Source organism: Patella vulgata, chromosome 9, assembly GCF_932274485.2.
Source record: "Patella vulgata chromosome 9, xgPatVulg1.2, whole genome shotgun sequence".
Classification (NCBI taxonomy): Eukaryota; Metazoa; Mollusca; class Gastropoda; family Patellidae; genus Patella; species Patella vulgata.
The window spans coordinates 624,052-637,513 of NC_065887.2; the positions used below are offsets into that span (position 1 = coordinate 624,052).

Consider the following 13,462-nt stretch of genomic DNA (forward strand, 5'->3'; position numbering starts at 1 on the left):
CAGAGATGATTGCTACGATAGATGCGTTATGAAGCTTTCAAGAAAGGGAAGTGACGAACGCAAAAGGAAAACACGAGTTATCCTTCTATATAACTAACTGAAGTGACAAGTGATAACAGATACAAGGGCCAATTTCTGCTCACTAATAATTCCTTCGAAAACCAAAAGTTGTTATAAAAAAATAATTGACTGTCACTAGATACGGGAAAAATAGAAAAAGTCCATGCATTACCGTATTTTTATTGAGCATAGAATGAATAAAAACAAGGAAATGTACGGACTATTTCTATTTTTCTCGTTTTCCCTTATCTAGTGACATTCAATTAATTTTGAATTATCAGGATATCCTCTCACAGCCTCACAATTTCGATTTAATTGGACCAATCGGTGCACGAAATGACTGGACGATAGTACCCTACTTTCAGCAATTGATGGTGGCAGAAAATGTCTGTGACTTAGTTTAAGAAACTTGAATCTTGTAAAATACCTACTTAGCCTATTTGTGGTTGTCACCCATTTGTTTAACCACTTCAATATATTCAACAGAGCACCTTTCATAGAACTAAAATAACCCCTATAGTATTACAAGTTGCCATACTGAGCGAGGCCAATTGACCCTTACATTTGAGTGATGAAGGGTTGGGTGGGGTAGAACAATATATAACAAAATTAAAATATTTTATTAATATATGATACAAACAATTAATATGAACAATTAGATCTAGATAAATTACATACCAATGTAATCCGGGTGAGGGTGCTTTATTTAAGATTGATAGAAAGAGCTGACTATTCTTGCTACAATGGTTCAAAATGCATTTTTAAAAAATGAGTTACGAGTGTTTGAAGTTTTTAATAAATAGTCTCGATTGTCAAGTTGCTACCATAACAAACAAAGTCTAGGTTATCCATTTAAACTAAAAGGATGAATTATCAAATGGCGCGATTGTTCTAATTCATTCAATATCACGGCCTTCTGATGAACTAGAGAGTTAGCATGTGAATAAAGGCTTAATAACATTTAAAACTAGATAAACATCTCCAATAGTCAGATGTAGAACTTGTATATTGCTTATTAATTAATAATTTTACTACGTCTACACCACGAGAAGTGGTTTTAAATGTTCTAGACAGACTAAGTATATCCTACCTTGTACACGACACTTATAGTTATGTACATTGTTCCCCCTGGCCATTGACACACAAGTGTTGAACCAAGCGCAAAAAATTAGGCCACACAGAACAAATAATTCAAGATCTCAGATATCGCCGTATCACAACAAAAACAAAAAGAGTTGTAAATATATTGTCCACGTATTGTTGCCACAAAATGAAATATGCATACCACGTGATGTGTGCGCTCACTAATTACTAAAATTTAGAGGGAACATGTCGATAATATATACCTTACAAAAATTATGTTTGTTGACATTCTGTAGTTGATCCTATTATTGTTTATGAATGTAGGCTAATGTTTATTATATAACTATAACTGTTATTGTTTATTATATGTCTTCACTATCGTTCTACATCAGTTATATTAACAGTAGTTTGTACAGTAAATATCTTGTCATCATCAATAAAACCATTGTTTATATCTTGTAGTTCATCCAAGTCTATACCTAATACAGCACTATACATATAATCACCAGGTAAAAATATACGTGTATTTTGTCTAACTAGTGATTTACTTTCATCATTGATATTTAACAGTTTTAATGTATAAATAGCTTTAACAGCTTTATTAGTTTTATCTTCTACTTTCTTCGATTTAAGGCCAATATATAATGTTGATGTACCACGTCTAACACGTACACACCATGGTAATCCTTGTATTATTACATCATCACTATAGTAGTCCTCATGTTTCTTCACTATCTGGTTCAAACTAAAACTACTGGTAAATGTTGTTGGTGTTTCTACTTCACCCAGTAGTTGTTTTAAACAGTCAACATCAACCTCAACCATAGAATAACATGGATGTCTGACTACAGGTTTCTGTAAATTTGTTGATATGTTGTAATCAGTTTTGGTTTGAACATCTGTTAATCCATGTTTATCTACGGCTGTAATTATAGATCTATGTTGTAATATACGATCAGCATATTCACACCATTCTTTCATTTTAGATGTCATCTTGTCATCATCTTCTACTAGTTTGGTTAGTTTACTGTTTTCATCTTCACGAATTTTATTGATGTCATTTTTAATTGTTCCTCCCATCTTCTTGGCTTTTTCACAAATATCGTCTATTTGTTTCTGAACTTTATCACAAGCTGTCTTACATGAGTTGTTCGTGTCAGCTATTTTGGTCTTCAGAAAGTCAGAATGTTTCTGTAACTGTTTTATCTTCTTTTCTGATTCCGTTTTCAGTTTCATGACAATTTCTCTCATCTCCTGGTCTACTTCATCTAAATCTGCCAATATGTGGCCTGTATGATCCACCATAACACAAACAGAACAACATGGTTTACGACAATCTCGACAATAAACTTCTATTTCTTTCTTCTTGTGTTTTGTACAATACTGTTTATCATCATCATCGTCTTCTAGATAAAAGTTGTTGACAAACTGACTGGCGCCACCTGATGGCACCTCTGTTTCTTGTCTACAGAGAGGACAGTTAAACCTGTTCAAATGAGCATGAGCCTTGATGTAGTCATCTATACATTGTTGACAAAACGTATGATAACATGGCAGTAGCTTGGGTTTAGTAAAGTTGTTTAAACAAATAGAACAGGTATATTTAGAAGCCATATTAAAATCCCAGGAAATCAGAATGATAAATAATTGCCGTTATAAATCCATTTTAGAAAACATCCGTTGATTAACCATGTTAATGTTAATAACTACCGTTATACATCGACACAGAAAACATAATTTGATTAACCATGTTACCAAACATCCAGTTATAATCTGATATATTTTACAAGGTGTTTGAACAACATATAATGTTTGTGTACACCTCACTGGTTAGCGCGAATAAAATGAATAGACAGACCTATTATTCTCCTTAACGCCGTCACATGGGTAAAAATAAAACAGATATTTGAGTAACGTCTTTGTTGAATAAGTATGTCAACTGTAATATATAATGTAAAGACGACTGTGTGTGAAATTTTATACGTATGTATAACATCAACGATAAATAATTCATTATTTATACATTTGGATTATAACGTGGCTTATGATTTTTTTTCATAACCAGAGGCCTTTTATGAAGGGTGTTTCATGACAATTGGCATGCCTGTTCTTTGGCATGCATCGATGTGTTGAAATAGATGTGTATGTTCTTGTATGTTTAAGCGACACAAGACATGTTTGAATTGATTATGGCCGAACCGAAAGCAACACTGATTTAGTATTTCAGTCTACATTAGAACTAATCGACAAGGGACGCACGGGGATAAGTTCTTGTAAATAATTTATTAACAGAACAGTGTTATATTATATAAAGAAAACGAAACAAATAATGTGACAAATAATGCTTCGGAGTCGTCAATATATCCCACTGCCCACTAGTTTGCTTCTTAGCGATTTTACAGAACCATTCTCGACGTAGCCGTTGGTATCGCGTTCTGTTTTTCGTCCGGTGCGTTTTGGTTATGACGGTAGTGTCCGATTGCGTTTTTCACGACCGTTTTATTATTGGTGGCTTGATTGAATTCTAGGAGCTATCTAGAAATTTACCTAATTTCCTTTTCTCTTAGTAGCCACTAGTGCTCGTTACCGAGTGTATGGGTGCGTGTGTAGGTCGGACAGTGATTCACGCATGCGCGACAAAGCCTGTACTGATAATACGATAGGTTATCTTCGGGACTGTTTCTGTGAGGTTTAAGTAGATACATCCGCTGAAAGCCAATGTATCGTAATTAAAAGACAATTTAATAATGTATTTTCTGAACGCAGTGTGCGTGCTTTATGTAAATCCCGTTTTAATACGTTTTGGAAATTAGATATCTTGATACTAAGGCTCTTGAACGCAGTGTGCGTGCTTTATGTAAATCCCGTTTTAATACGTTTTGGAAATTAGATTTCTTGATATTAAGGCTCTTGAATTATTTCAGTTTCCATGTACTGTCTATAATAATTTCTACTGGTAACCAGGTTATTGCCAGAATATCAAATTTACTAATGAAGCATTTACAAACTTTTCGCCCAATTTTTGTTTCGGTTTATTTTAAATATATTGATTGTTTTCATGGTCTAGAGTGAATCAACACCCCCAGTTGATCGGGGCACTTGGGGAATCTCTCCCCCGCCCCCTTTCCTAATCCGGTGTTGGTCAATATTATTTTTTATCATTTGAATAATGTAATTGTATTAATATGCATAAAGGATTGGGCGATATTATAAATGAAATATGGTTTAACGTCCTACTGGGGTAATGAATAGTCAGTCATACGCCATTTTATGAAAAAAAGTTTGTTTAAACAGTTGCGTTTCCACCTACTAAAGGCTGTTTATGTGAAGTTGAACGCCGGGGAGACATTCCTCACGGGGTCAATCACTTTGAATTGCACATGACGTCAGAATTTGTTTATGTGCACGCCATAGAGTGTACGACTGGAACTCGGTTTTTCGTCAAATCAGCTCGTTCCTTTGATAGAGGCCATAAGCATGCCGAGTTTCAAGATGATCTATGAAAAATTGCGGCCACAAAATATTAAAATAAAAGAGTGGGCGTGGCACTGCCCGTTGGAGTGGATATGGGCCAATATCAATAGGTACAATCTGTTATTAAAATAATTGATCATGATTCATACTGAATTGTGGCTTGTAGGCGATACACATAAAAATAATTTCCGTGGTTCCGTCCCTGAGGGTCGGGCATGCACCAAAACCAGTAGGGGTCATCCTTGGGTATAAGGACTAGGTAAGGCAGAGTTTCAAGACGACCCGTTAAGAATTGCTCATTGAAATAAATAATTATTGTATGATATTATCCAGCAACGTCGATAAATATTCGCTTAACTGAGAGTTTATTTTCATGTGGTGGGTAGCCTGGAGGTCGGGTGTTCGATTCCTGCATTGTCCGATTTTCCGGCGTGGTTACCCCTTGTCAGTGATGCAGGACGGAGGGCCTGACAAGGACAGCGGTCTAGTCGTTCGGTTGGGACAGAAAACCGAGGTCCCGACTACACATTGGCGTACACGTAAAAGATCCCTTAACAGTTGGAATTCGATATAAGAGGAGGCTGTAGTGCCGTTGTCCGGGCAATATTTCCCTCATAGCACACTGTATGGCGTATGCCCGTCTTCATTAGCCCAGTTCGGAGTAGAACAGTAGGACGTTAAACCCCATTTCATTTCATTTTGTTTACTACAATACTTTCTATTTAGTTTATTTTGAATGGAGCTAGCCACACCTCACTATTATTAAAATGCTAAAAATAATCCTACAGCGTGATTGGTTGAGCCATGTATAAACTATTATGAACAGTGTAACGGGGTTTCCCCTAGGAAAACTATGAATGGAATGACTATGACGTGCGCTTCTAAGAAAGCGTTTTCTATTAATTTCTATCAATAAGCGTGTCACGATCATACCAGTATATAAGCTTATATGGATTATTATTAGTCATAATCATTATTGAGCAGTCTGGATGTTCGCTGCTTCATTATTTACCGTGATTCATGGGTAAACACACCAAGTTTCACTTCTAGTATTGCGACATTTGGTGTTTAGATTAATTCGATGTGGTCAATCGTTGTCAAATACACTAAGTAAAGGAGAATCCGTAAATATGTCACGGTCAAGTGGATCGGGTAGTCCCCGTTTATCTAAACTAGCTGTCCCTCACGATGTACTGGAAATTCCTCAACTACCAAACCCCAACATGTCCACCCTGACGATAGGGGGGCATACATACGAGTGCAATGATGCTCAATATTTTAAAAGAATTCGTCTTCTTGGACGCGGGGCGTATGGTGTCGTGGAGGAAGCCGATAATATAGAAAAGGTCCATAGGTCATTTTGTAAGAAAATGTTGGGTGTTAGAACATCAACAAGTAACGTATTAGTAGCCTTTGAACTTGGTAGATATCCTCTCAGTATACAGAGGAATATATTAATAATTTAAGTACTGGTTAAATATAATTAAAAGTAATAATAGTGTTTTAAGTAATTGTTACTATGATAACTGTTTTATTGTTGTACACATAATGAAAGAAATTGTGTTATTTCACAGCTGAATTGTATGGTAAGAACCGTAGAACCACCTTGTAGGGAATAACTTTTAATCTTTAACACCCTAATACACACTATGTCGGCGGCATGTTTGACCTACATTCACTTAACCTTAATCCAAACTTTAAATCATTCAACGGTTTACAAGAAGGTGCTAAATATTTCCATTTAAACTTTTAACCTCTGTAAATAAATACAAAAAGCAATTCGAAAAATAAACCATAAATAAAGTACCATAGATGGGTGTCATCATAATACAATGATTGTTAACTGATCCCATTTCATACAAGGGGTTAACTGATCCCATTTCATATAATTGACAGAAATAATAAAAGGTTGTATACGTTGGCATGCATGTAAGGAACCCTTGACAGATTTCGAAATAAGAGTAGGTTGTAGCGCCGTTGTCCGAGCAAGATTTCCCTCAAAGCACACACTGCATAGTGCACGCCTGTCTTCATTAGCCGAGTTGGAGCAGAACATTAAACCCCATTTCATTTCTTTTTTTTCAAACAGTGCCCTAGCTCTTAATATTATGATGACACATTTGGAATCGTTGGAATTGGTGAAGTTGAAGGAGATACGTCAAGATGGCATCCTGATAGCGGGCTTCCATTGCAAAGTGTCATTCCTCCACTGTTTTCCATGAGAAAGTGACTGTCTTCATTTAGAAAGTGACTGTTTTCATTTAGAAAGTGACTGTTTTCAATGAGAAATTGACTGTTGTCCAGGAGAAAGTGACTGTTTGCCATGAGAAATGATCGTTTCCATAGGAAAAGGTGACTTTTTTCCTTGAGCAAGTGACTGTTTTCCATGAGAATGTGACTGTTTTCCATGAGAATGTGACTGTTTTCAATATATAGCAAGCAGTGCCGGACTGGGTCCACCTGTCCCCCTCCTTCTTTCCTAATGATAGTGCTCTTAGGTCATTCTGTTATCTAATTGTATCAGAAAATTAAACATTTGCCTTCTTCTGCTTTGGTCTGAAATGCTTGGAAAATGTGTTTGCGGTTGTCAATTTTCTAAATTTTCCTTGGGGGAGACCCCCCCCCCAGACGCTCGTGACGCCTTTGGCGCGTACTTGTGTGTGCCTTGGTCAATGACCTGACAGGTCCTGCACTGATAGCAAGTGACTTTTCAATAGCAGTGTTACTGTTTTTTTTTATAGCCAAGTGAAAGTCTTCCATTGCAGAGAGTGGCTGTCTTCCATTGACAAAGTGACTGTTGTCCATAACAAAGTGACAGTCTTTCATTAACAAAGTGACTTTTGTTCATAGCAAAATGACTGTTGTCCATTGACAGAGTGACTGTTGTCCATTGACAGAGTGACTGTTGTCCATAACAAAATGGTATCATATATTCGAGAGAGATTGATGTTGTATATTTCAGGAACCGAATCAATGAGACAGTTGTAAGAATGTTACCATTTTAGATAACAACAATGTCACCATCTGTCTAGCAGAGTGTCCAAGTATCATGTACCCAGATGAAAATAATATCTGTAGAAAATGTCATAAAAACTGTGCTGATGGGTGAGTAGCCATCTTCTTTGTAAGCGTAAAATACAGAGCCTTAAAGCATCTTCAAGTTTATAACGTCAATGATGGTGTTATATAGACTGTAGCTAATCCTTTAAGCCATGGGGGGATTTGCAGTGGCTCAGTGAGTAAGACATTATCTCGCTAACCTGGAGATCGCAGGTTCAATCCCTGTGTTGGCTGAGAAAGTTCATCTGGATTTTACAGCGTGGGTTTCCCCTTGTCTGTGGTGCACGACGGAGGGTCTGACATAGATAGCTGTCTAGTCGTCGGATGGGACGAAAAACCAAGGTCCTATGTAAGCATTAGGCAAAATTTTCCTCATAGCACACTGTATGGCGTATGCCCGTCTTTATTAGCCCAGTCGGAGCAGAACAGTAGGACGTTAAACCCCATTTCATTTGCTGGTCTACATTAACTGAAACCAGGGGCCGTATTTATAAAAATTCTTAGAGTTTTCATAACTTTTACTCTAAGACTTCCTAAAACAACATTTAGTTAAAAGTTACTCTTTAGAAATATTTATAAAGGGTCTTAGAGTTACTTTTAACTAAATGTAAGACTTGGGTCCTAACCAAACTCTTAGCGATGTAACCATGGGAAATCCGGGGATTCCCTGAAGTTATTTATAGCTCAGTGTTGATGTCATGCAATCACTCTACTCACTGTAGGTTGACTGACGCCGAAATCGTCACCACTACACAGTTGCATTTTACCAGTAGCTAGGAAACGAAGCGTAATGGCGATCTTCATCTCAGCGTCGATTGAGAAATTTCGTTTAGTAGGACTCGTAAGTAGATGACGAACTAAATCTGTCACAAAAAGAATCCCACCCATGTCCATTCGATATCTCCTTATATAAGAAATCTCTTCTTGTTTTAAACTCTCTTTACACGGACGGCCATGTTAACCAAGATAAGGACGTGTTGAATTGATTCCTTGTTTCTCCTCGCCCGCGCGCTTAGGTCGAGGACCCCGAAAATCGTGCGCTTACGTTTTTAAAACAAAAAAAAAAACATGGTACACAACCCTCAGACTATATAGGTATTATGCCAGACCACTTTGTGTTTTGAAACCCACTTTGTGTTGTGTTTACCGCACTACCGCACATGATTGCCAGAGTGGTGGCAGGAGAAACAAGGAATCAATTCAACACGGCCTAAGAGTACTTTTAACAAGTTAGGAGTGCTACAGGAGGACTCCTAAATATGTGTCATAGTTAGGAGTAATTCTTAAAGTAAAATGTTTTATAAATAGGTCTTAGGAAAATCTACAAAGTTAGGAGTAGTTTTTGACAGTTAAGAGTTGGTTCCAACTCTTAGAATTTTTATAAATACCGCCCCAGTTCCCTGATTATATTTATGTTACATTTCGGTTAATCCAGGTGTTAAAGGCTTCATTCGGGTTCACACTTATATTTATACGTTACTTAAATCTATGTGTTTCAGATGTACAGGAAATTCTGATATTGTGGGTCCAGGGGGATGTAACTCTTGTGAAGTCGGTTTTCGAAAGTCTCATTTTACAGAAACCATAAGATGTTTACCAACCGATACTAATTCCTGCCCCGACTCCCGTTAAAATAGACAATTATAATCTACTAGGTGGAAAAAGGGTAAGATTGTGTTTCTGTCATTTAGGGATTGTGGTGTTAGAGGTATAATGTCCTAGGTTTTGGTCATTTAGGGACTGTGGTGTTAAAGGGATAATGTCCTAGGTTTTGGGAGCTCATTGTGTGTAAGGTGTTGACTCGCTACATTGCAAGTTCCGTTTTCGATCCCTGTGTTGACCAAGAAAAATTATCAGGATTTTCTGGTCTGGGTCCCCAAAGTCATGCAGGATGCTACAATCCATAGTTGTTTGGATGGGAGTAAAAACCGAGGTTCCATGTACATATCGGCGTGCAGGTAAATTAGCATGCTCTAAGGTGTATACTTGTTTTCATTAGCCCAGTCGGTGCAGAACAGTAGGACATTAAACACTATTTTATCTGTCGAAAATAACATATATTGCAAATTGTTTTTTATTTAAAAAAAATTATATATATTCCAAATTGTTTTTTATTTGCATAAATACTATATATTCCAAATTATTAATTCTATTTTAGATGTGTGAACCTTGTCATCGACTGTGTCAGACATGTTACGGGGCCAGTAATATGAATTGTAATAAATGTAAATTTTTCAAGGCCGATTCGTGTGTAGATTTCTGTCCAACTATGACATTCAGTAATAAAGCGACACAGAAGTGTGAACCATGTTTTGACGAGTGTCGAAGTGGATGTTGAGGATCAGAAAGTACAGATTGCTTGGTATGTAAAAACTTCATAATCTACATCGGTGAGGATGATAAGAGGGTAAGTGCTTGAATTTATCTTGTAGATGGTGGTAGAATTTATCTGGAAGGGTGCAGATTGGGAAGATGGCGATGATATGATGGGGGGGGGGTAGATATTAGATTTTATTTGGGCGTGTGACGGTAGGGAAGATGGCGATAACCAAGATGTTAGTGGTAGAATTTATCTGGGAGGGTGCAGGTTGGGAAGATGGCGATGATACATTGGGGGTAAATGGTAGATTTTATTTGGGCGTGTGACGGTAGGGAAGATGGCGATAATCAAGATGTTAGTGGTAGAATTTATTTGTAGGAGTAGGGAAGTTGGCAATGATACAATGATAGTAAGTTGTACATTTTATACGGTACTATTAAACGTTTTGAAAGGGGTGAGAGTAGGGAAGTTGGCAGTGAGGGTAAGTGGTATTATTCAATGTTTTGAAAGGGTGAGGATAGGAAAGTTGGTAATGAGGGTAAGTGGTACTATTCAATGTTATGAAAGGGTGAGGATAGGGAAGTTGTCAGTGAGGGTAAGTGGTACTATTCAATGTTTTGAAAGGGTGAGGATAGGGAAGTTGGTAATGAGGGTAAGTGGTACTATTCAACGTTTTGAAAGGGTGAGGGTAGGGAATGATAAAATGGGCAGTTGTTAAGCAAATGGGAGGCCTCTGTCTGGGATATATGTACCCGATTTCATTCATCCTGGCCGTTTGAATTTAGTAAATATATTTTATAAATTTGTAGTTTAACTGCACGGATGAATGTCCACAACATCTACCATATTCAGTGTTGGATAACAACACAAATAGTGAAACAGCATCTAGAACAGTTTGTGCTGATAATACCCATCCAGAAGTCATCGCTTTATTATCACGTAACGCTGAGTAAGTACTGTATATGTATTTAGTGTTTGTGTCTTCCATATATCGAGGAGGGGTGGATGGCTGAATGGTTAGTGTGTGCTTGTTGTATCATAAGGTCTGGCATTGAGTCAACTGTTGTGGTTTCCATTCCCCGGTTGTACATGACAAGGAGTAGGGTCGCCTGTCCAACCTCATATATTTTCTCTGGGTCTTCCTGTTTCCTCCCACTGTTAAAGACCCCTACTTGGAAAGGAATTATTGAAATTAAATTGAACCATATGTTAGTCCCGAAGTGACCTAGTTTGTGTTAGCTCCATTTCTCTCTTTCTCCAATATTGATAGAACTGCTCAATCTGACATTTCTATTACAAGATGTTATTTTTCATTTTCATATTTGAACATTTCTAATAGGAATACTGAGCACAGTGGGTAAGACGCTGGAGGTCGCGGTTTCGCTCCTGGTGTTGGCTGAGAAAGTTCATTGAGATTTTCCGACATGGTTTCCCCTTGTCCATGGTTCAGGGCGGAGGGTCTGATAAGGATAGCTGTATAGTTGTTCAGATGGGACAAAAAACTGAGGCTCTGTGTACACATTGGCATTCATGTAAAAGTTCCCTTGGAATTTTGAATTCGATACAAGAGTAAGCCATAACACCGCTGTTTGGGCCAAGTGTCTCTTATAGCATACTGTATGGCGTATGCCCGTCTTCATTAGCCCAGTCAGAGCAGAACAGTTGTCCTCAAAAATAGAATATATACTGAGCGCCATGGAAAACGCATCTCTTAGTTTTTCGTATAACAAAATGATCCTGTAAACAGATCTTATTTATTTTGCTTCTTATTGTCAACAATATTCAAATGGGAACACATCAATAACAACACATTTGTACACTTATGGATGTTTAATCTGTAATCAACGGTACAAAGTCAGAGGGGTCAAAACCAAAGGTACGACACAGATGTCAGTAGCGCGTGTGTCCTCCACGGGCTCTTACGCACGCTGTGCAGCAACGGCGCATGGAATTAACCAATGTTTGAAAGAAGGCCTGGGGCAAATTGTTCCATTCTTGGACAAGAGCAGCTTCTAAAGCAGCAATGGTGTGCATCTGTGGTCTCCGATACAGACGGCGTCCAATCTCATCCCAGACATGTTCTATCGGTGCCATGTCCGGAGACATGGCTGGCCAGTCCAAGACATTGATGTTGTTAGCAGCCAGGTAGTCCATACTAAAACGGGCGGTATGCGGACGCGCTTTATCCTTTTGGAAGTGCTGAAGTTGTGGGTGCGCTCGAAACATCGGACCAACAATTGAATGCAAGACATCATCACGGTAGGCTACAGCATTAACGCGACCCCTGCAAATGTGTAGGGTGGTCCGTGCGATGAAATGTGAAACCTCCCAAAACATTACACTTCCCCCACCCCATCGATTGGTTTTGAAGACGCAGCAGTCTGCAAGACGTTCCCCAAGACGTCTCCACACACGTTGACGGCCATCAGCGTGAGAAAAGATGAAAGCGACTCTCATCACTGAAGAGCACACTTTGCCAGTCTACTCTTCTCCATGTCTGGTGTCTTTGAGCCCATATCAAACGCCGCTGAAGGTTATGATCCCTGAGGATAGCTCCAGCATAAGGTCGTCGTGCACGGGGTCCTCCTTCTCTTAGACGACGTCTTATGGTGTTGGCACTTACTGGTACGTGTCTTCCGACGACTGCTGCACCTGTTCGAGTCGCTGGGTGGAATCTGTCACGCAGATGAGTGACCCTGATGTAGCGGTCTTGAGCCTGGGTTGTAACGCGTTGTGGACCAGGACGTTGACGGTCACGTGTTGATCCAGAAACTCGAACATGTTCCACCAACCTTACAATAGTGGACTGATGACAATTGAAGTGTCTGGCAATAGCATGTGTAGACATGCCAGCCCTGGACATTCCCATGGCTTCATTCCGTTGATTTTCAGTAAGTCTCGGCATCTCTAGTGCGTTTGGGAGCATTGTGTGAAACAATAGTTCATAGTATTGCATAATATTATACATACAGAACCACCTAGTAATAAAACATTTGGGAAAAAAAAGTGATGCGTTTTCCATGGCGCTCAGTATATTATATTATCTACAAAGATAATGTAGTTATAGGTCTGTTATAAATCCAATTGAATCCAAGCTGTGATATTATCTAGCTTCGGTATTTTCATTACTTAATATTAAAGGAGCTAAATTGCTAATATTTGGGACGTAGAAATTGACACAAATGAGATGCAACGCATATAATAATGTAATTTGAATGTATATAAATCTTTTTACATTCAATCGTTTCCGTTTTCAGTATAATTTCTAATCAGTTATGTTCGGCAAAATACGACAGAAGTCTCAATCGAATAGCAATCTCTAGTGTCTGGTTATTCCAGACTAGGCCTACACCGTAGTATTTATTGCACATGCTCTCCAGATAAGAATATGGCGTAACCGTTTGACATGACTTGTCGAAAATGTCTAGCCTTGTTCTTCGAATCCCTTGTTACAAAATGTCACTG

The 13,462-nt window shown here is 38.3% G+C and overlaps 1 protein-coding gene and 1 long non-coding RNA gene across 4 annotated transcripts in view; one reads left to right on the forward strand and one right to left on the reverse strand.

The window, feature by feature from the left end:
* Window positions 1-665: 665 nt before the first annotated feature.
* Window positions 666-2,996, reverse strand: LOC130014228 (E3 ubiquitin-protein ligase TRIM63-like). Its single transcript, XM_056103122.1, has one exon. It carries the CDS (start codon window positions 2,755-2,757, stop codon window positions 1,519-1,521), a length of 1,239 nt encoding a protein of 412 aa, XP_055959097.1. The 5' UTR covers window positions 2,758-2,996; the 3' UTR covers window positions 666-1,518.
* Window positions 2,997-10,208: 7,212 nt separating this feature from the next.
* LOC130014229 (uncharacterized) overlaps window positions 10,209-13,462 on the forward strand; it is a 30,220-nt gene continuing 26,966 nt past the window's right edge. For all 3 annotated transcript variants that reach the window (XR_008789185.1, XR_008789184.1, XR_008789186.1), the window contains exon 1: window positions 10,209-10,946. This is a non-coding gene — a long non-coding RNA (uncharacterized LOC130014229). The remainder of the gene's footprint in view (window positions 10,947-13,462) is intronic.